The sequence below is a fragment of the Amblyomma maculatum genome, chromosome 2 (assembly GCF_055883805.1).
Source record: "Amblyomma maculatum isolate TAMU_Amacu chromosome 2, ASM5588380v1, whole genome shotgun sequence".
In the NCBI taxonomy this organism is placed as follows: domain Eukaryota; kingdom Metazoa; phylum Arthropoda; class Arachnida; order Ixodida; family Ixodidae; genus Amblyomma; species Amblyomma maculatum.
Genome location: NC_139345.1, coordinates 225,870,818 through 225,891,398, shown reverse-complemented (window position 1 = coordinate 225,891,398; position 20,581 = coordinate 225,870,818). Strand labels below are relative to the sequence as shown.

General features: G+C 45.0%; 1 protein-coding gene and 1 long non-coding RNA gene across 3 annotated transcripts; one reads left to right on the top strand and one right to left on the bottom strand.

The window, feature by feature from the left end:
* The first annotated feature begins 6,976 nt into the window (after nt 1–6,976).
* Nucleotides 6,977–10,210, top strand: LOC146201423 (uncharacterized). The gene is made up of 3 exons (XR_014705348.1): nt 6,977–7,249; nt 8,718–8,757; nt 9,717–10,210. It is a non-coding gene; the product is annotated as an uncharacterized LOC146201423 (long non-coding RNA).
* Nucleotides 10,211–12,103, bottom strand: LOC146201422 (uncharacterized). 2 transcript variants are annotated; one of them, XM_084595831.1, is made up of 9 exons: nt 11,974–12,103; nt 11,860–11,889; nt 11,737–11,796; nt 11,601–11,657; nt 11,477–11,521; nt 11,352–11,396; nt 11,181–11,280; nt 10,521–10,682; nt 10,211–10,442 (listed from the first exon to the last, which is right to left on the bottom strand). In XM_084595831.1, the coding sequence occupies exons 1-9, from the start codon at nt 12,100–12,102 to the stop codon at nt 10,231–10,233; spliced, it is 840 nt and encodes a 279-aa protein (XP_084451957.1). In that variant the 5' UTR covers nt 12,103; the 3' UTR covers nt 10,211–10,230. The 2 variants fall into 2 exon arrangements, with proteins under 2 accessions (XP_084451957.1, XP_084451958.1); XM_084595832.1 differs by having other exon boundaries at nt 11,743–11,796.
* Nucleotides 12,104–20,581: the final 8,478 nt, after the last annotated feature.

Sequence of the window (20,581 nt, the reverse complement as noted above, 5' to 3'; positions counted from 1 at the left end):
GGAGCCGGCGACACTAGCGACACCTTTATCGCCTCTAAACTGAGGTCTGGTAGAACAAACTCGTTCTCGCCTCGGTGACAATAAAAAAAAAAGAGTGCTTTCTTTTTCTTGCACAAACCAAAACGGAGCGTAAACGTCGGTTTCTGTACCTCACACAGAACATCAGCTACTGAACATGAACGGAATGGAGCAGCAGCAGCATCAATCGCAATATAAAGAACCGAGCCCAATGTGCCTGAAGTCAACTGGCTGCGAAGCACAGCAGCGAGTCACTGAGGCTTGCACGACAAGTCAGTGGTGAAGGGTCGTGCGTGGGATCTCGTTTCCCGCACTGCAGTCGCGAGCTCTTGCATAGCGGCTGACACCTACTTTACTGATACTGTCAGCTTCCATCTATCGGTAGAAGTAATAGTGTAGCCTTCATTTTCCTCTTGTATTTTCCAAAGAAACAACACTAGATCACATGGCTACCGCTCGTCGCTCTTGTCATCGCTGGTAAGCACTGATGGAAAACACTCTTCAGCAAGCTATTTTCGTGACAAACACTTTCACCAAGCTGTTCACTGCAGGTTCGTAGCCTTTACTGCTTTCAGTCAGATTTCTCCGGCAACTAACAACATCCGCAGAGGACCTCGATTTTAAACTACGCGTAAAAAGCAGCAACTAGACGGGAAAATCAGCTGTTTCTTTGCAGGCCGCCATATTCACGCCTCGCTGTCGTCAACTGACCCTCGCGGCGAAAATCGTTACCTAGGCGCACATTTAATTGTAATACTGAAAATGCTTCTATTTTTAGTCGCCGAACAATGTTTCTTGGGTAAATAGAACATTTATACTTTTATTCGCTGCGTTTTCACGAAAAATGTTTGCACACGGCCCCTTTATCGTGCAAATAAAAGTTTCCGGGGTGGGGCTTTGCTATTAAGCGCCCTAGCCTGCTTGTAATTGGCTAAAGCCGTGATGTCGTCACACTTCCCATGTCTGAGCCTCGTCATTTTGACGTCACGCTCTCAAACTTGAGAGCGATTTTGAGAGCGGTGCGTAATCGCCTAAGCGTAAGCCTATCGCTAGAAACAGCGACGATGATGGACTGATTTTTTATGGCGCAAGGGCATCTTTGGCCAAAGAGCGCCAAAACACAAGGTGAAGTCACAACTGAATTTAATAAAATGTCCGAGGTGAGGTGTTTAATGAAGTACTTAAATACGATGGTGTATAGGGCCTAAAAGTTTTTCCGGAGTGTGTAGTCTAAAAGCAGTGGTGTATAGGGCCTAAAAACATTGAGTTGAGGTGTTTAGTGGTCTGAGTAAAACTGCAAAGGGTGAAAAGTACGTGTTAAAAGAATAAGTTGCCTCAGCAACAATTTCTTTAAAAGAAAGCCATTTAATTAAAAGAAATGGGCTGCCGCCCATGTTGATAAATGACTCCGTATAAAAAGCCTACTTTTAATAAATATTTAAAAAGTCTTTCTAAAGGAAACATTGGATGGTCGCCAAGAAAGATGGATGGATGTGGCGGTATTTGTTTTGTGTATAATTCAGGGAAGTGACGTCTCCTATGCTGTTCCAGTCTTTGACATTCAATTAAAATATGGAGTACTGTGAGCCGGCAACCACATCTCGAACAACGTGGTGCAGGAGAGTTCGTTAAAATGTATGAATGTGTCGTGTATGTGTGACCTATTCTCATCCTGCACAGAGCTACTTCTTTGAATCTGTTTTGTTTTTCTGTGGTGTATCTGCCTATCCTTGGTTTTATTGTGTGTAGTTTATTCTCCGTTGCCATGTCCCACTCCTCTTGCCATTGTTGTCTGATCGTGTTTTTGATGTGAGGCTTGAGATCCTGATATGATATGTTGTCAGTGTCTGTAGTGTTTCGAAGGGCAGCTGATGCAGCAAGCCTATCTGCTGCCTCGTTTCCTGGTATACAGCGGTGGCCTGGCACCCAACACAGTGTAATATTAAGTTCTAGATTATGGGCAGACATAAGGGAGTTATAAAGGGAATTCAGGACTGGGTTCTTATTGTGCCACTTTAGAAAGGATAGGGACATTAAAACACTGAGGGAGTCTGTGTAGATGATCGATGTCTGTATTTTCTTTTCTATAATGTGTCTCACAGCTAGCAGGATTCCATGGCATTCAGCGGTAAATATACTTGTATGTCTGTTCAGTGTTTTTGAAAGTGAAAAGTGTGGTCCATGTGCTGCACAGGATACTTGAGCAGACTTCGAAGCATCGGTGTAATATTCATCACAAGTGTACTTCGCCTGAAGTAACATGAAGTGCCGCTGTATGGCAATAGAGGATGCGTGCTTCCCCACTGCAAGAAACGACAGGTCACAATTAACAGCATGCATTTCCCAAGGGGCAATTAAGTCTTTTGGTGAAGTTGTATGAAGGCTGTTAATCGGAATGTCCAGTTGTTCAATATGCGTGGCAACTCTGACTGGATATGGCGGTGTTAGAGATGGTTTTCTTGAGAAGAGTGCTGTGCTAGTTTTGTCAAGCAGGAGGCGGCGACATGGATGGTTCAGTTGGCATAGTACCTTCATAGCATAAGTTACACAAGTAAATTCTCTCCTTCGTTGCAGTGACCATCGGTTCGCCTCGACATAAAGGCTAGCAATTGGGCTAGTTCGAAAAGCGCCCGTAGCGAGGCGAAGTCCGAGGTGGTGCACTGGATCGAGTAATTTTAGTGCAGAGGTTGATGCTGACCCATAGACCATCGAGCCATAGTCTATGCGTGATAGAACTACGCTATTCAGAAGGCTCAGAAGGCAGTCACGATCTGTACCCCATGACCGGTGAGAGAGAATTTTTAGCAGATTCATTGCTTTGAGACACTTCAGTCGCAACTGTTTTATGTGGGCAATGAAGGAGAGTTTTTCGTCAACAACTACGCCAAGAAATTTATGTTCCTTTTTAAAGGCAAGGCTCTGACCATTCAGTGTAATGTTGGGGTCAGGTCTGACGCCACGCTGCTTAGAGAAAAGTACACAAACACTTTTTTCAGAGTTAAATTTAAACCCATTGTCATCAGCCCACCTGGACAGTTTGTTAACACCTAGCTGAATCTGTCTTTCGCAGATGGCCAAGTTGCAAGATTTGAAGCTTATCTGGATGTCATCAACATATACAGAGCAAGAAATGGTTTTTGGCAACACACTTTTTAAAGAGTTCATTTTGACTATGAAAAGTGTGCAACTGAGAACACCACCTTGAGGGACACCATTTTCCTGTATGTACTGTTTTGAGTATGCATTGCCAACACGAACTTTGAAGGCCCGCTCAGACAAGTAACTTCGAATTGTATTCAACATGTTCCCTGTGATGCCAAGAGAGAAGAGGTCGCGGATGATACCATAGCGCCAGGTGGTATCATATGCTTTTTCGAGATCGAAAAAGACAGATAAACAATGCTGTTTATGTACAAAAGCATCCCTTGTGTAAGACTCGAATGCAATGAGCTGATCAGCAGTTGACCGCCCAGCTCTAAAACCAGCTTGGTTTGGATGAAGAAGACCATTGTATTCAAGGAAATGTAGGAGGCGGCGATTTACCATTTTTTCAAAAAGCTTGCATAAGCAGCTGGTTAGAGCAATAGGCCGATAACTGGCAGCAAGAGTGGGTTCTTTTCCGGGTTTTAATATCGGGATAATGATCGCTTCCTTCCATGCTTTAGGAAAGCGTCCTGTGGCCCATATTTTATTATACAGGCAAAGTAGGGTTTCAAGCGTGCCCGTATGCAGGTGTTTAAGCATTCCATATGTGACCCTGTCAGGACCTGGTGCTGTGTTCCCACATGTGCCAAGTGCAATCTTCAGCTCCTGCATGGTGAAAGGGCTATTGTACCCTCCTGTGCACGGTCTTTTATCACATATAGGCTTCCTCTCCTCAGTTGCCTTGTGCCGCAAAAAAGAATCTGTATAGTGCGCTGAGCTGAATACATATTCGAAGTGTTGCCCTAGTGTGTCTGCTTGGTGTTCAAGAGAGTCACCACTAGTGCTGACAAGGGGTGTTGGGAGAGTGTTATTTCCTTTGAGTGCTCTTATTCTGTTGTATACTTTGTGAGAATCAGAATAAGAGTTCACAGAAGAAAGGAATGATGACCAGCTTTCTCGCTTGGAGATGCGTCGAACACGTTTGCCATTTGCCTTTGCGCGCTTAAATTCTATTAGGTTTTCAGCCGTGGGGTATCGGCGTAACTTCGACCATGCCTTGTTTTGTGTTTCACGGGCAGTTTTACATTCTGCATTCCACCACGGCCTTCGTTTGTTTCGTGGCTTACTTGATGTTTGTGGAATGTGTTTTTCTGCAGCATAGCGATAAGGGTGATAATGTGCAGCGTGATCAAGAGTTGAGATTCGTCAACGCCTAAGCCAGTAACTGATGAACAGGGCAGAGCTGAGTGTTCCCTGAACATCTCCCAGTTGGCCACATATTCTTTAAATTTCCTGGGACTAGATGCATTTACATTTTTATTGCCTGTGTACTTCACAGAGATGGGAAAATGGTCGCTTCCATATAGATTGTCAATAACAACCCACTCTGTAGCTGCCAAGAGCATCGGAGAGCCAATGGCTAAGTCAATGGCTGTGTACGTATTATGAGCTGAGCTGTAGTATGTTGGCTGTTTTGAGTTGAGTAAACATGATCCCGAGGACAACAAGAACTTTTCAATTAGTGCACCTCGGAAGTCCGTTCTTGTACATCCCCATAATGGGTGGTGGGCATTAAAGTCTCCGACCAGCAGCCATGGTTCTGGGAGTTGGTCAATCAGCTTTTCAAAATTTTTGTTGCATAGCCTATGATCTGGCGGAATATACAGCGAACATACCGTTGTTATTTTACCGAATATTAAGGCTTGTATTGCCACTGCCTCTAAGTCTGTGTTAATCGAGATGTTTCGACAAGCGATTGATTTTTGTGTTATAATGGCAACGCCACCGGAGGGGTGAGTACTGCCTTTCCTATCTTTCCTGAATATACGATACTGTTTGAGAAAACTTGTGTCTGTTGGTTTCAGATGCGTTTCTTGCAGACAAACTATGTTTGGTTGGTGTTCGGCGAGGATTTCATATACGTCATCCAGATTTTTTAGGAGTCCTCGACAGTTCCAATAAATGATACTCTCGGTAGTCATTTTGGTAGGTGTGGAAGGAATATAGAGTAGGGTTAGGACTCGCCGCCCTTATCAGGGGGCTTAACTGGTGTATGTTTTTTTGATTTGAGACGGTCCAGCAGGCCCCGCCTCTCATTGGCGGACTCCCTAGGCGCCGCTGACGCTGCGGAGTCCGTGCTCACCTCCATCGCCTCTGGTGAAGGCATGGAGGCAGGAGGTTTTTCAAGAGGAACAAAGTCCCTCTCAGATGTCTTTGGTGTCCCGGACGTCTGGGGGAAAGTGACCTCCGGGATTGCAAAGATTGGTGCAGCCGGTGGCTGCTTAGTGAGGAGCCGTGGTGGGAGCACGTCAGCAGCATTGCACTGAGTGCCCACCGTTACTAGACGCGGCCTGGCCCCTCTGCGGGCTGCGTTAGCATAGGGAGCTGAGGAAAGCATTCTGTGCTTTTTTCGGGCCTCTCCGTATGTTATCTTCTCAGTTATCTGTATATTGATTACTTCTTTTTCGGCCTGAAAGGCTGCACAGGACCGTGAGTATGCAGGGTGGGTGCCCTCACAGTTCACACATTTGTAGTCAGTTGCACTGCATTTATCGGTTGCATGGTCATGCGCGCTGCATTTTGCACAGGTAAGGCGTCCTCGACATGTCTGGCTACCATGCCCGTACCGCTGACACTTGAAGCACCTGCGGGGGCTTGGTATGTACGGGCTAACTTTGCATCGGATAAATTCCACATTGACAAATTCAGGAAGTGTGCTCTGGTTGAAGGTGAGAACAATATGTTTCGTTTTTATTTCTTCGTTCTTTCGCCTGATTGTTATTCTTCGTACTGCTGTTACACCTTGGTTCTGTAGGCCCTCAAGGAGATCTGATTCTGTTTCGTTTAGGAGGTCTCGCTCAGAGACAACTCCCTGGCAGCTGTTAAGACTGCGGTGGGGTGATACCTGAACGTCAAGGTGAGCAAACGTTTTTGTTATGAGAAGGTTGTCAGATTGACTTTTGTCTGATACCTCTGTTAGCAGGTCACCAGATCCTAGTTTTTTCGCTTTGTAGTTTGCCCCGATGATGGCCTTCAGAGAGTTGGCAATCAGAAAGACTGACAGTTCATTTACTGGTTGAGATTCGGTTACAGAGTGCAAGACAAGAAATTTCGGAAAGTTCTCAGTTGGTGTACTGATTTTTTGCGTCACTTCGGTGCGACTCCTTTTCGGGGGTCGATCAGGTTTTTTTAAAGGTAGTTTTTCCATGCAGTATGGATTGTTTTAAGGGGTCCTAATATATGTCGCCTCTGGTTCACCCTTATACGCAGAGGAAGGTCCCGGAGCCCCTCGCCTGGTGGACAGGCAAGGAGCCCATCGGCCGAGGCTTGACCGTGGCCTCGACCGCCACCGTTCAAGGTTTCTTCCCTTCACCTCTCAACCTATCGCCACGGTACGGATTACAGCTTCGGTATGGGGGCTCAGGGTCCGTGGTGGCACCAAGCACCAACACCTAGTTTACACAAGGTGCCCTTGCGGGCAGAAACAGCGACGATAAGCGGCAGACATTTTACAAACAAAACATAAATCATGTTTTACGCCACATCCGGCAAGTTATTCCTCCTCTCTTCTTTCAGCTGGCGCATGCGCAGGAGCGACGGAGCATTCCAATAAAGAAGGTGTGGTGCCTTCGCTATAGTGTTCTAGAATTGAGAAGCGTGCCGTCTGCCGCCGGCGAGCTGGTCGTTTCAGCGATGACAAGAGAGAGGGCGCTGTGTGCAGGAGGAGCGTAGTGTTCCTGTATATGCGGGAGCATATACAGGGACACTATACACGATTTTAGTTTCGATACCTAGGCGCCGCCATATTGTCATAGCTTTGCCTGCTTTAGCGCCGCCTAGCGTCGGCGCCATCTTGGACTGATAAAGTTGCCTTCTGAGACATACCTGAAAGCTGCTTGCGGTGTTTTTTGTGGTTTCGCGTTGCGGCTTCCCATTCCTGTCTTGTTCCGAGGTGGAAACATTTAATATCGGGATCCGCTCTGCTTATATCTGCGTGTACGCATGGCGTTAGGGGCCACAAGCACCCGCTGCAATCGACCGGGAGAAGGCGAGCAGCAGGCACCGACGGAGCCTACGATCAGCATCGGTGAGTGGTTTCCATAAATAAAGATCACGATGCGTTGAAAATAAAAAACGGCAGTCGTTCTTCTAGATATCCCCCCCCCCCCTATTTTTTTTTGCATTCGTTCCAGTTGCTGTAATACGCACGTTTTAACTGATTGGCTGAGTTCGATCACTTGTGCAGCGAGCGTCGGGCTACAAGTGCGAATACGAGCCAATTTATTGATAGCTGTTTGCCTTCGAATCTGCTTAGCTGGCATTAACACCACTCATTTCGCACATGCTGAAGTTCTTGAGTAATACCCACCGAGAGATTGGTTCCACAGGGGAGCGTTATTCCGTTTACGAAAGCAAACCTGTTGTCTGTTGCGCGTTCATATCATCGGTTCCTTTGACATGCGCGACTGCAACACAGTGCTGCTTTTTTTTTTTTTTAATATGAAATACTTTTAGCTTTCGTTGTCGAAGCGATATGGTGGTCCTGAACCAGAATGAGAAAACTGTGACGAGCCGACGGGAAAACGCGGAGGCCAACCTAAACAAGCTTTGACGAACCTAGCGTCTCCAGAATGGGCAGCACAGCCAGCCGCTGCGTCGGGTTGGCAAATTACGTTCGCCTAAGCGATTACTGAAGCAATCTATACCTCCCACGCGCTGCAACAACAGCGAAAATTGGCTGATTAGCTGCGTGCAGTAACCATGTTCTAACCGAGTGCTTACTGCAAGAAGATACTCTACCCCGCTGTCACCGTCATCCAGTTCCTGGGTGGTACAGCAGCGGGGAGCTTGCCTATGCATTTTCCCTCCACAGTAAGGAACTAAACAACACTGTTTCTAATTGAAAAAGACAAAGCACTGCATGTAATCTTTGCTTTTTTGCATGCAGCGCCCTATCTTTGGCAGTTTAGAAATGTAAAACGAACTAGTCCAGAAACATAGGTTGCTAAACAACAAGCCCTTTGCAGAGCACTGGCTCTAATCATGTACGTAGTAAAGAGCAACATGAAAGCAGAGAAATACAAAGGCACCGTACACTTAGTGCCAGTCAGCTACCAGTTGTTATTGTGGTTTGCTTATCATTCATTAGTTCATAGTGTGCAGAGAAAAATTTGAGAGAAAGGGTAATAAGGGGGACTCACTTCTCGGTGGTCACCTCAGCTGCGCAGTGAGAAAAGATATGTGCCAAAGCAGAAATGAGATGCTCTTGAAATTGGTAGCCCTTCCCTTTAATCCATTTTATGCTTACACCTACTCTCAGCGAGGAGGTCAACTTTTTTTTTTGTTTAGTTGCATCTGATCGGCCTTCAGCCAAAGCAAGGTTGCAGTGATTGACATAATTTTTCGTTTTGACCATGTCTGACGTCATTTTGGTACTGATGCCACATGTTTCCTTCATTTTCATCTGAGCCAAATGTTCATGGTGCCAGTTCCATTCATGTAGTACTGTGTTTTTGCCTCCTCTTATGTTTTCTGCATGCTGCTTTTTTTTTTAGGTGGCTGAACCTACACCCACCCAAGCCTTGAAGACAAATGGTATGATGACACGAAGTTATGGCCAAATGTGACTAGTGGGCACATTGTTACCTTATCAAAACTAAAGCCTGCCTGTGACCTCAGGGAGGCTGAAGCACTCCAGAGCCTTGACCTTGACTTATAATTACATGCAGTGTGGCAAGTGCTCTGCTACCAAATGAGCGAAGACATTGTGTGCCTCAAGGCAGAAGTGCGGCCATCCCAGGCGATTAACAAAAAGCCATGGCTAGCCTGGGCCTGCGTCACAACAGGGGGGGCAGGTCTTGACTGTCGGCTGCAATTGCATGGCAGGGAAGGCATGTGTGTTCAACCATATTGGTTCGCTGTTATGGAAAGTTGACATACTTTGCAACATGACATCACTGGACACACATGCACAGATGTCGCAGCAGCATGGAACTGAGGCAGAAAAAGAAATGTCGAACCAGCTTTGGTTAATGTTAGTCATGCATCTGGTGTATTTATAAAGAATTACATGAACAAAATTCATGTTTGTTGTCAGAAAGCTCTGCAACCTAATAATAACAAAATTGTCAATGCTACAGTTGTAGAAAAAATTCACCCATCAGATGCCTTTACTTTGTTGCCTTACGAAATGCTTTTTATGTTTGTATGCTCAGGTTACCTGCCTCATTCTAAGAGACTGGCTGCAAAATAATTGTTAGTCTACATGACTGAAGAAAATTTGTAGAACCATACTTTGTTACACTGCTGTGGTCACTGACTGCACTTCGACATAAAAATTCAAAACATAACATCGGACAGTCTTTTGAAACCTTCAGGCTGCAGCTGCCTCTTGGCAAGTCGTGCTTTTCACAGAACGCAGAAGAAACTTCAATAATTCAGTTGCAAGCAGGCTGTCTTTGTCTCTTTCTCGTTTTTTGGCGCAATTAAAATGGACCATTTCTTTTCTAGTCACAGAAAAGGGGTTATTCACAAGTTTTTTTTTTCTTGTTTAGGTGGCCACAAAAGCAGCTGGTGCCAGGAATACTTCAGAACAGGTAGCTGGATTCGAGATAATGCTGGACACGCCCCCTTGCCATCTCAACCTGGGCAGTGTGATTGCAGCTGGCTAAGAAAGTCAGCACAATGTGCTACAACAGCTGAGAATTAGTTGCGCATCCATGGATACCAAAGCAGCAACAAAAGAACAAAGACAGTGTAATGCATGGTTTCTCCATTTGCATGTGGGCAACGGAGGTATGTTGCTTGGTGTGCAGAAAGAGGATGGATTTATCGACACACATGTAGACTCCAGAGAGCTTTTTTGAAAAAGTAGTGCTTCCCAGACTAACAGCAGCTTGATCAGTGATGCAGCAGTCATTTTAATAAGCCGAGTTCCTTGTGCCAGTTTGCAAATTAACATCACTGTACAGTGTCTTATAAATGTGTTCCATATTAGTATGTTTGTTATGTATATGTTTGGCTTCAAATGTGACTCTGACTACTGGGATACAGGTGTGTACGTCTGTTTTATTCATTTTTTTTAATTAAACGACCCTTCATGTTGCAGAGCCCGGCGCACACAAAAACAATTCTGTTTATATGCTTCCTGGACTTAATCGCCAGAGCATGCTTGAAGATTCGATAAGTTTTTATCCTGTTTATCGCTCTTTCCACGTGTATTCGCACTGATGCGATCCTCCTTGTGCTTGTTACTTCCTCTTCGGAAAGTTGGGTCTTTCCTGAAAGTAAAGATAAAACCCCTTTGAGTTTGGGAAAAAAGAAAGTAATGTGTTCTTTTATAAACTTGAAACACTCACCTCTAGTGAAGGCTGGTGTGTTCATGTTGATGCCTTGTGCTGCAAGGTGAGGCTCGAGCTTAAAGCCTCTGTCGGCCATAATGTGGTCCCCTGGAAGGAGGTAATCTTCGACGCCGCATGTTCTGACAATATGCTTGTCCGAGGCTCTTCCGCCGTACACATCTGACACAAACATAATAAGACCATTGGGTGCTATAACAGTTAAAAATTTTACTGTGTTGGAGCCTTTGTACGAGCTATAGCTCTGCACTCTAGCGAGCAACTTCCTGGGCCTTTGGAGCAGCACCTCTGTACAATCAAAGATGGAAGTGGTACGACTATAACCACTTTTAATGAAGCTCTGCGGCATGCTGTCATAAATAGCTGCTCTTGGAAGCCAAACCACTACATCTTCCATTATCTTCTCTAAGTGGTGCAGCATATTTGCGAACATTTTTGACACACTTGCCACAGAAACCTCAAATCTTCTTGCGAGGTCTGCACAGAGCAGACCAAGCCTAAGCCTCATGAGTGTCAGGAGCAGCTGCTCTTTGAGACTTAATGTCTTCGAAACTTTAGCGTCCATCGCTTGCAGTTTCACAACAAGTTTGTCAAATACTGCTATTGAAACTCCTGTGTAGAAGAGTATGTCCAGTGGTGTCAGGTATTGGGAACGAATACCTTTAATGGCAAAGGAAATGCTTAAACAGTGATTCGTTGATGCATATGTGTGGTCAGTTGATGTTGTCTCCCATTGTGTAGAGTTTTCTTTTGTTTCGACCTGCAATGAAAAATTTAGTCACATTTGAGTTATTTTTGAGGCCACATTTGATGTTAGGAAAACAGGAGTACCTTTCTTGTTTGTTTATCTGGCACGTTTCTTTGGTTGGCCGCCACCTGTTAGCACACAAAATACACCCATTTAGCATCTGCTGCATGTCGAGATGATGTATGAAAAGACCTGCATGCCCACTCACGTCTTCGTCATTCGAAAGCAGCATACCAGCTGGCACAGCATCCACCTTTCAGAAAAGGGAACCAATAGTGATTTTTGTCTCATTTGGAGCCAGGTTGAGAAACTTGGAAATCATGTGAGCTTACATTTAGTTCACTGCTGCATGAACTGCTTGAAATACTCTGATGAACAGGAACACCATCCTGAGGAAAAATAAATTAGTGAATATGTGCCTAGAATCCTCCGCATGCTTCTAGGCTCAGTGCCTGCGCGCATACTTACAGTTACTGTATTTCTGATGGGCAGGCCGTGCCAGGTATAGTCAGTGGCAAATGGCAGAACCTATTAACACATTCATACAACGTTAATGAGTTTGGTTTAAGCCTTTCATCAGTACATACTTACATTTCGGTGATTGTTCGTTGAAATGGTAACCTGTCAACACACGAAAAAGGAACTGTGAGCTTTTTGTTCGCACTGTACTGTTTCAAGCCTATGCAGCTACATGAATTTTCTTACATTGTTCTCAGAGGTTGGAAGCAGATTTGCAGTGTCCTCAGTGTTGGAAGACACCTGTAGAGAGCAGTGCAAAAATGAGTTGGTATGATATGATAAATGTATGTAAACACAGAAACCACACCACCACATTTATATTCCAACTGTTAGAGATGCAGTAGAAGCTACAGCCCGGAAATAAAAACAAGGCACACTAATTGTGCCTGTGGGGCAATTCAGTTCACATTCGCAACTGCATGCATGCTTACATTACTCTCGAAGGTTGGGAAAAGACCTGCAGCGTCCTCAGTGTCGGAAAGCACCTGTAGAGAGGAGAGTGCAAGAATGAGTTGTTACAATATGGTAAATGCTCTATGTGAACACAGAAACCACACCACCACATTTACATTCCAACTAGAAGCTAAGTCGGCTGTTCCAGATGCAGTACAAGCAGTGGCCTAAAAATACGAATAATAAGGCATGCTAATTGTGCCTGATTGACAGAGTTGATGTGTGCAGCTGCATGCATGCGTGCATTGTTGTTTGGGAGCAGATGTATCGCCATGTATTCACTGTTAGGAGGCAGCTGTCAAGACAGCACAATAATCCATGCACAAGTAATTCATTTCCTAATAAGGGTTATACAATGCAAAGAGCAGTCTGAAGGTGAAAATTTGTTACTCAGTTGGCAATTGAATGGCTCTAAGTGGTTGAAGGGTGAGTGCAAGGTGGAAAGCAGCAGATGCTAATGTTTCAAATGTAAGAACAGGCAGCTTAAAACATTCATGATCTTGGCAAATCTAGCTGCGGGCACATACACATGCAGAACTGCACTAATCAGTGCTCATGGGCAAAAAAAAAAAAAAAAAAAAACGGCCATGCATTTGCAAGCCGAGCTTGTCCATTAGGTAGCTCTGCCCTGGTGGTGCTAAGCTACCTTGTTTCACAAGGAACATGAATAGTGAAATGTTTTATGCTACCATAGTTAGATCATTCCTAGCTTTTTTTTTTAAGCTGCTCTTTTTAATGTTTCTGGCAGAAGAAAAGAAATAGAGGTTCTTACATTTTGTGCAGGCACTTGTGTATCGCATGTTTCATCTAGTGCATTACTGTCCTTGTCTTGTTTCTGAAATGAAAATAAAATTTACTTGTGTCACAAAACCTTTATGCTTACACTTTATATGCTCACCTTTCGTTTCGCTGCCGGCGGGATGCAGTCGTCGCGCATCAGGCGCCTGCGGCCGTGGATCACCTGAACGCAAAGAAATGTCACTCGTAATCGATCCATAAAGGCACCACTTCGGTCAGCAAGCGTCGGTAGAGTCGTGCAGTCACGGGTGTCCATCATCTACTGACCCTTCGTTACAAAAATAAAAGGTTTAAAGACTGATTAGCGAAAAAAACTTCTAAAACGGCTGATGGTGTGAGATGAGCAGTTCCTTAGGACGGGTTTTCGCTCAGACTGGCTACGTGCTGTTTAAAGTGGGTTGAACCGTCATTTTCACAGTACACGAGCACGAGCTAATATTCTGACTGTGCATCAGCTTTAACGCCAACGACTTTGATCATAGCGCGGAAGAAAATCGCCAGTCGGTGACTACGTAAGTGTACTTACCTTTCGTTCGTATCCCAGATGCAGCATCGGCAGTGGGTTAATTTCCGTGCGCTTTCCATCCACGAAGTGCAGTGAACATACACGTGAGCTCTGTGATGGTACGAAGTTTTTCCTATTAATCAACGCCACCCACTGTCGATTCAACTCCGGATTGGCAGGAAAACGATGCAACAAAAACATGTCGCAGCCGCACTCCGACTTCCGAGTACCATGGCGCGCGCACGAACTAGCGGCAATATTTTTCCGCTTTCGCTGGGTACTGCCGCATCCCACGACCACGCAGTGCTGTCCAGATGACGTTGGAGTTGCGTACGGCATTGCACCATTCATTACACCAAGGCAAATATGTATTTAACACGGGCTACTGTAGCGAACGCACGCGCGCACATCACTCCGTGTGCCGGGTTATCAGTCCAAAGAGAGATGGCAACCACGGAAAGGCGGAAACGGAAGTGGGGTCGCTCGTAGTGCATGGTGTTAGAGAGTATCTTGCTTCTTTTCGGAAAATGGTGTATAGTAAACGTAACTGCAGCGCCACCAGCGGCGGTCAGTGGCGACCGGCGTGCAAGAGGCGCCCATTTTCCTTCCGTTCGCGCCACTAGAAAGTATCCTAGTTCACTATAAATTCTCCCCATAGGCGCCGTTTGGCGGTAATCACACTTTATCATTCTAGCCACTGTAATTCTACTTCCGCCACGGAACTTGCAGAGAGCCGGCTCCGTGAACTGCGCATGTGCGCCCAGGAACAAAGTGGAGAGGAGGATATGTTGCTCTTCTGGACGGATGTGACGTCAAATAACTTTTAGTGCTTGTTTTTTTTCTAGAAGTAAGCCTCAAACCCAGATCGCCCAGATGCTCACTGAGCCGCCCAAAGTATGGCTGGAGTCCCTAGAAGTATTTGTAGGTTCCGTAGAAATATTGCTAGTCTGTCGTCCGCCGGCCGCGACTGAGGCGGCCGCTGAATGATCGCTGCGGTGGCGCTGCGGTGAAGCGGAGTGCCACTACCGACGGAACAGACGACGCGCGCGCCCGTGCGCTTCGAAATGCATTCGCTGCATGCTCATTGTCAGGTGCCTTGTACATGTGATGCCGCTCTTTAGTCTTTGATTTCAGTTTAGTCGTAATATTGAATTCGCAGCCGAGTTGTTGCCATAACCACAGATACGATTTTTTTTTTTTCGTGAGCGAAGTTTTGCGCGCATGCCTCTGAGCCGATGTAAAAACGAAGCTGCTTTTTATACCCTATTATCCTGCTGAAGCTACCGCCGTGCCGTATTGTAATGAAGACTTCTGAGGATTTTGTGCAAACAATTGCGCTTGCATGGAGGACTATACTAGACGCACATTCTAGGCTCCAAGGACCATGTGTGCGAGCAACAGAGCGCTGTCGCCGGCGTTTTCATTCACGCTATAGTTGCATCTTAACTTCTTCGGATGTTTAGCTAAGTTATAACACATATGTAGAACTAGAAACTTTCGCATACATGCACAATTAAAGCACGCAAGATGGGAGCCCGAGCCCTTCAAATCGCACCGCGCTTCAGGCAAACTGCTGATAGGCATTCTTTGGTGCTTAGGAAGCCTAGTAGCCACTCATCAGAGTATGCCATCACTTTTGCTGACTTGCGTTTTGCAACCTCTAAAACATATTTTAACAGCCAGCTGTTAGTTGAGAGGAAGGGCACTAACGCTTCTTTCAAACTCTGTCCTTGAAAGGTGTTCATTTTCATTTTTCATTTCCCCTAGAGCTTTTACCAGCTTTGCCACCTTGTCCTTCGTACGACAACTGCTCGAGATTTAAAACTTTGTTTCTTAATTTTTTGTTCTTCTTGACAGGGTGTTCTGAGTTAACTTTCGCAAGTATTTGCAGGCTATATGCATGTTGCATCAGAAATAATGGTACAGTTCGTCGCAAATTAATTAACGCCCATTAGGAGGGAAAGGTCGTGGTAATAGGCTTCAATCCGCTGCCAGGACACAAGCTGAGTTTCGCAATGTCCTGAAGAAGATTAATTACCTCTTCTGTAAGCTTTACAGCTGTCTCCTTGACTTTGTTTCCTCGAATGCACACAGCAGCATTCATGGCAGCTTCACCTGTATCACTGCGATAGAACAGAACTCGCCGATTTGCGTAGATTGCCTCCGGAGATTCGTCCTCGCTTCAGTGGCACTATGCGAATTTAATTGCTCAACATCAGAAAGGTCGACATTTGTCCCCAGTGGCGGTGGCATGCAGCTTTCTGCATTCCTGGAGCAGACTCGTGTCACACGATCCACCACCGCTGTATTCTTCAACTGGCTCCACTGATGCTTCAGGATCAGTGCACTTTTTTTCTTTCTCTGCAGGTCTCACTGCTGACTGTTTTTGCTCGTACAAGTTGCGCTCCTTTCTCTTGAAAGGCAGGGGTTGCAACAAGTATTTTGGAGTGTCAGGAAACCGCATTGAGATGGTATCCTTCGTGAGTTGCGTAACATCCCGGGGAATCTCAATTATCTTTACCTGTCCTAAAACATCGCTCAGTAAAGCAGCTAGGGTTTGAAGTGTCGCTCACAAACGTCGACACTAGCATCGTGTTACGGTAATGTGAGGGCAACCCCGATCCGGATCCTCCGATATTTATATCAACGTCCAGGATTTCCTGTCTGCAACTCACAAAATAATGAGGAAGATATTCACCACTTGTGGGTTTGCCCGCCACTGAAGCCGACAATATCGGCACCTGACGGCAGTGGGCCTTTCGCCGAGCAACCCCTCTTCGTACATTGCTTGCAGGCAAGGGCCTTATCATCGTTCTTTCTTGAACTTTATTAGAACGCAGCCAACCTATTTCCTTTCATTTATTACGCCTTTTAATTTTTGTTTTACATATTCCTTTATGCCCTAGCTGAGGCAATAAACAATGTTTTTTTTTTATTGCCTTTGCCGCCGCGCTTGATATGTTGCGCTCCCACTCTTGCTTCTTCCCTGGGTCTTTCGGTGTCCTGAAGAGAGAGTATTTCACCTTGCACGAGCGCTACCCGCTCTTGCACCCGGGCAAGAAACACGTTCTATCACGCTTACCCCGTCTGGACATGACGCGATCACATATCCATAAAAAAGGCACACTTGCACACATGCTAGCTAATTTGCGCGCATTCCGGCTCGCGAGCGAAAAGAAGTGCACGTGGTGCACGAGCCTTGCCACGACACCAACGGATCAGCGCGGCGCAGACTCGCAGTACGGCACAACACCCCGTGTATTTTCCCCCCTTTCTTTCTTTTGTGTTCTCTGCTACTACCCTCCAACCTGTATGTACGCCCCCCTTATGTAATGCCTTCGGGCCTTTAAGGGACAAATAAATGAATGGAAAAAAAAAATAAATGTGCGTCTAGTATAGTCCTCCATGCAAGCGTAATTGTTTGTACAAAATCCTCAGAAGCCTTCATTACAATACGGCACGGCGGTAGCTTCAGCAGGATAATAGGGTATAAAAAGACAAGCGTTTAGGGGTAGCTCGGCTGGAAACGCTGATTGGCCCAAAATGTGTGACGTCATACATGACGTCACAATTAACGTCATGTGTCACGTGATATTTTATGATGTCATGTCCGGATGTAGGGCGCACGTGTTTTCCCTAGACTGTCCCTGGATTCCCCATGCTTTTCAGAGGCGCGACCCGGCGGCATGGCCGGCGGTGTCGGCGGCGCGCCGCAAGCAAACGGCAGCTGCCCAGCCGATGGCCGTCGGCGGAGAGGCACGAGGACTAGCTTGCATGCAGTGCGGATGGAAACGGCAGCGACGTCAAATAACATATGCAAGCTTCGAGCCGCGAAGAGGTTTCCGAACCAGCTTGTCACACCACACGAATTGCCGGGGAAATCAGTTTAATTGCTTTTCCTTTATCTAGATCTGCGTGAGACCTTTCGGCGACAAAAACAATCGAGGTTCGCCAACGCAGTGCAACCTGTTCGTAGGCCGGCCGGGCGAGTTTTCCAGTGACAACTGCACACCATGTTTGCGGTGATTCCGCTCTTCTGCACATTTCGTATATTTGCAAAACGTTTCCTTGCAAAATAGCTTTCTAGGTGCGACGTCTTTCAGGCACGCAGGCTGCCGGCAACGGTCGTCCGTCTCGTTGCCACGCGTCCAGATATAATTCGGTCTTTTTCTAAGCGAAATAGTTCATTATGAATTGTTTAACCAGAAATGCGCTCGGTGACCGCTCTTATTGGCTGAAAAGGGCCTAATTTCCTCACTCCAAACTAATGCGCCGGCGAATGCATATGATGCCGGCCGGCAACACCGCGGCGCCGGCGCTATTATAAGCACATCCTAGCTGCAATAGCTAGCTAGTCCATGACTGTAGGGGGCAAAAAAGAAAAAAGCTTTGAGGACAAAGGGATAGAGGTAGGTACCAGGTCATTCGACTCTGCAAATTTTTTAGGTCAGAATTGTGATGCTGGGAGTGATATGTTGATTAGGAAAAAAAACTAAATAAGCTGTAGTATTAAAGGATGACCTCTCACTGTTTTCGTTACCCTGTTGCCAAAAACAATTAGGTGCCTAATGAATATCCTATTCTCATTCGGGCTATGATTATTATAAAACTATGTAAGTCATTTCACATTGCTCAGGGCTTGTTTTAGATTAAGTTTATAAAGCAAATCCCCATCTTGCACTTGGAGCATAATGCCTTCATACCTCAAATAAAGTTGATGGAGCATATCATATAGTCGCAATTAATACAACCGGATTTCAGAACATTCAGCCTCAGAATTTCAGACTAACAAGAAGAAATGTTGTACATTGTTACTAAGGTGGTCATGTTATATATGGGTAACTATAAGAGCATTATAAGATGTGTACTTTTTAAGTAGTACAGAACTGTGCGTAGCCTTTAGAAAACTAGAAAATATTGCAGCGTACATCACATGAAGAGTAATGGCATTGTATGTTTTGTAAGTGTCAGCATATGTTTGCTGTCAAATTGAGATCCATGTGATGCATGCATCTTTTAATGACTTAGTGCTCGTTCTAATGCAACGCATGGACCATTTCAGCTTGTCATGCCGTCGCATGTCTAATATGTAATAAACAGCGTCTCACGTCTTCTGCATTTCTTTCACGACAACAAGTTTTGCATCCGTCATATGTGTCAATTGTGATTTTTAACTGGACCTGTAGCCTGAAACAGACTGCTGACTGCCATCACAAATTTGTTTGTTTTATATTCAAACACTGCATTTATTTTTGTTCATAAAAACATTGAAATGCTTTAATAACTTTCATTGCCTAGAGTAAATGTTTGTCATTCGTTACATTGATTGCTTGCAGTCCAGAAATTCTTTACATTCTTATTTGGCTATACCTTACACTTACAAACACATATAAAGTTATATATGTGCTACACTATTTTTCCTTCCATTTAGTATCTCTTTCACACAACCTCAGAGTTTAAAGACAATTATTTATCAAACAGCACTTATGAATATATCTAAGTGGAAACTTTTTTAATTGCACAATGATGGCATAATGCAATGAAGAATAAGTTAATGTGGTCCACCACTTCAGTTTGCAAAAGACTTATGAAAAAGAAAGGTAGCAAGCACTATGGCCAATTTTTAACAAAATTTTCTGGGCATATGCCACCTCTTATGCAGCTAATATGTCAACAGCAAAAAAAAAAAAAAAAAAAAAAAAGCTTTCTTATACATTACTAAGGTACAAAGATGAGTAAAACGAGTATTTGCTGAATTTCGGGCTGTCCAGACATTGTGGGATTGCTTTTCAGTATATAAAAAGGCATTTTTTTATCATAAAGGAGGGGTTAGAAACCTTGCTGTCCCTATAGGGGTGTGAGGACTGCACTGGGTGCAGTGCTCAGGGAAGTGTGGCTGGGAATTGGGGGGGGGGGAGAGGGGGAGAATACAAAGAGAAATGAGTAGGCACGGATGCTTTTTTAGGAAGTGCAGTTAGAGAAATATATGCAAGACAATTCACATGCTGCAATACTGTGGGCCTTAAGTTCTTTTCCTCAAGAGAATGCTTTCTCTCTTTTGTTGCTGTAAGAGAAGGTTATTGTTAAAATGAGAGATACAAGTCAGTCCATCATGAAATCAAACCTGACGACCCCCACTATCACTCCGCTGCTGAAGACCACTTTGAGACTAAATGTATTCTGTTAGCAAAGCATCACTGCTCATTGGTACCTTTTTTATGTGCATGGAGGCTACAGTAGTCTGTGCCATTGCTTTTCTATGTTGCTTGCACCTATAGCATGCAGTACCTGAAGTAATAAATGCTGCACAATTTCATTTGCAGACAAAGCACCTATACCTTGACAAAGTGGTGGCAAAGATGGATGATTTAAAGCTCTTTCTCAAATATGATGTGTGGCCACAGTGTGTAATGCTATTGAGCAGAAATTCATAAAATCAAATGAGCTCAGAATATCAGTAGACAGGCCCCAGAACTTCAAAAAGAGTATGGTAGGGAAATGTATCTGAGGTTCAGGGTTTTCATTGCAGGAAGAAAATAAAAGGGGTGATGCTTGACTGCACTGGTAGATTTTATGCCGAGCTCTGCATTAAATCAAAAGCGATTTTAGAAGCCACAGAACATATCTGGTCCTCTTGAAGTGAAGAGATTTCTTTATTCTACTGAGGGACCTCTCAAGCCTTGAAGTATGTATTCCGAAGCTTACATCCTTCTACGACAAGCTGTCTGATAGAACATATTTCATCGAAATGCCTTGGCCGAGGAGACACCTCAAATTAAAGTGGCAAGCATTGGACTCGAAGAGGCCAACAGTTGGGGAGCATTGGAGTTCCCCAGATTGAGATTTTCTAGAGCTTCTCCCCAGCCTGCAACTATTCCTAATATATGAGCGTCTGTTGTATCCTGTGAGAGGAGGAGGTTGTGTCCTGTGAGGAAGAGGACCTATGATGGGTCAGTGCACGCTTTCAGATCTTGCATTATCATCTCTCGCAGGTGAGCTGGCAAGAAACATTGATTTTGACAAGCCGAGTAGCAGCTT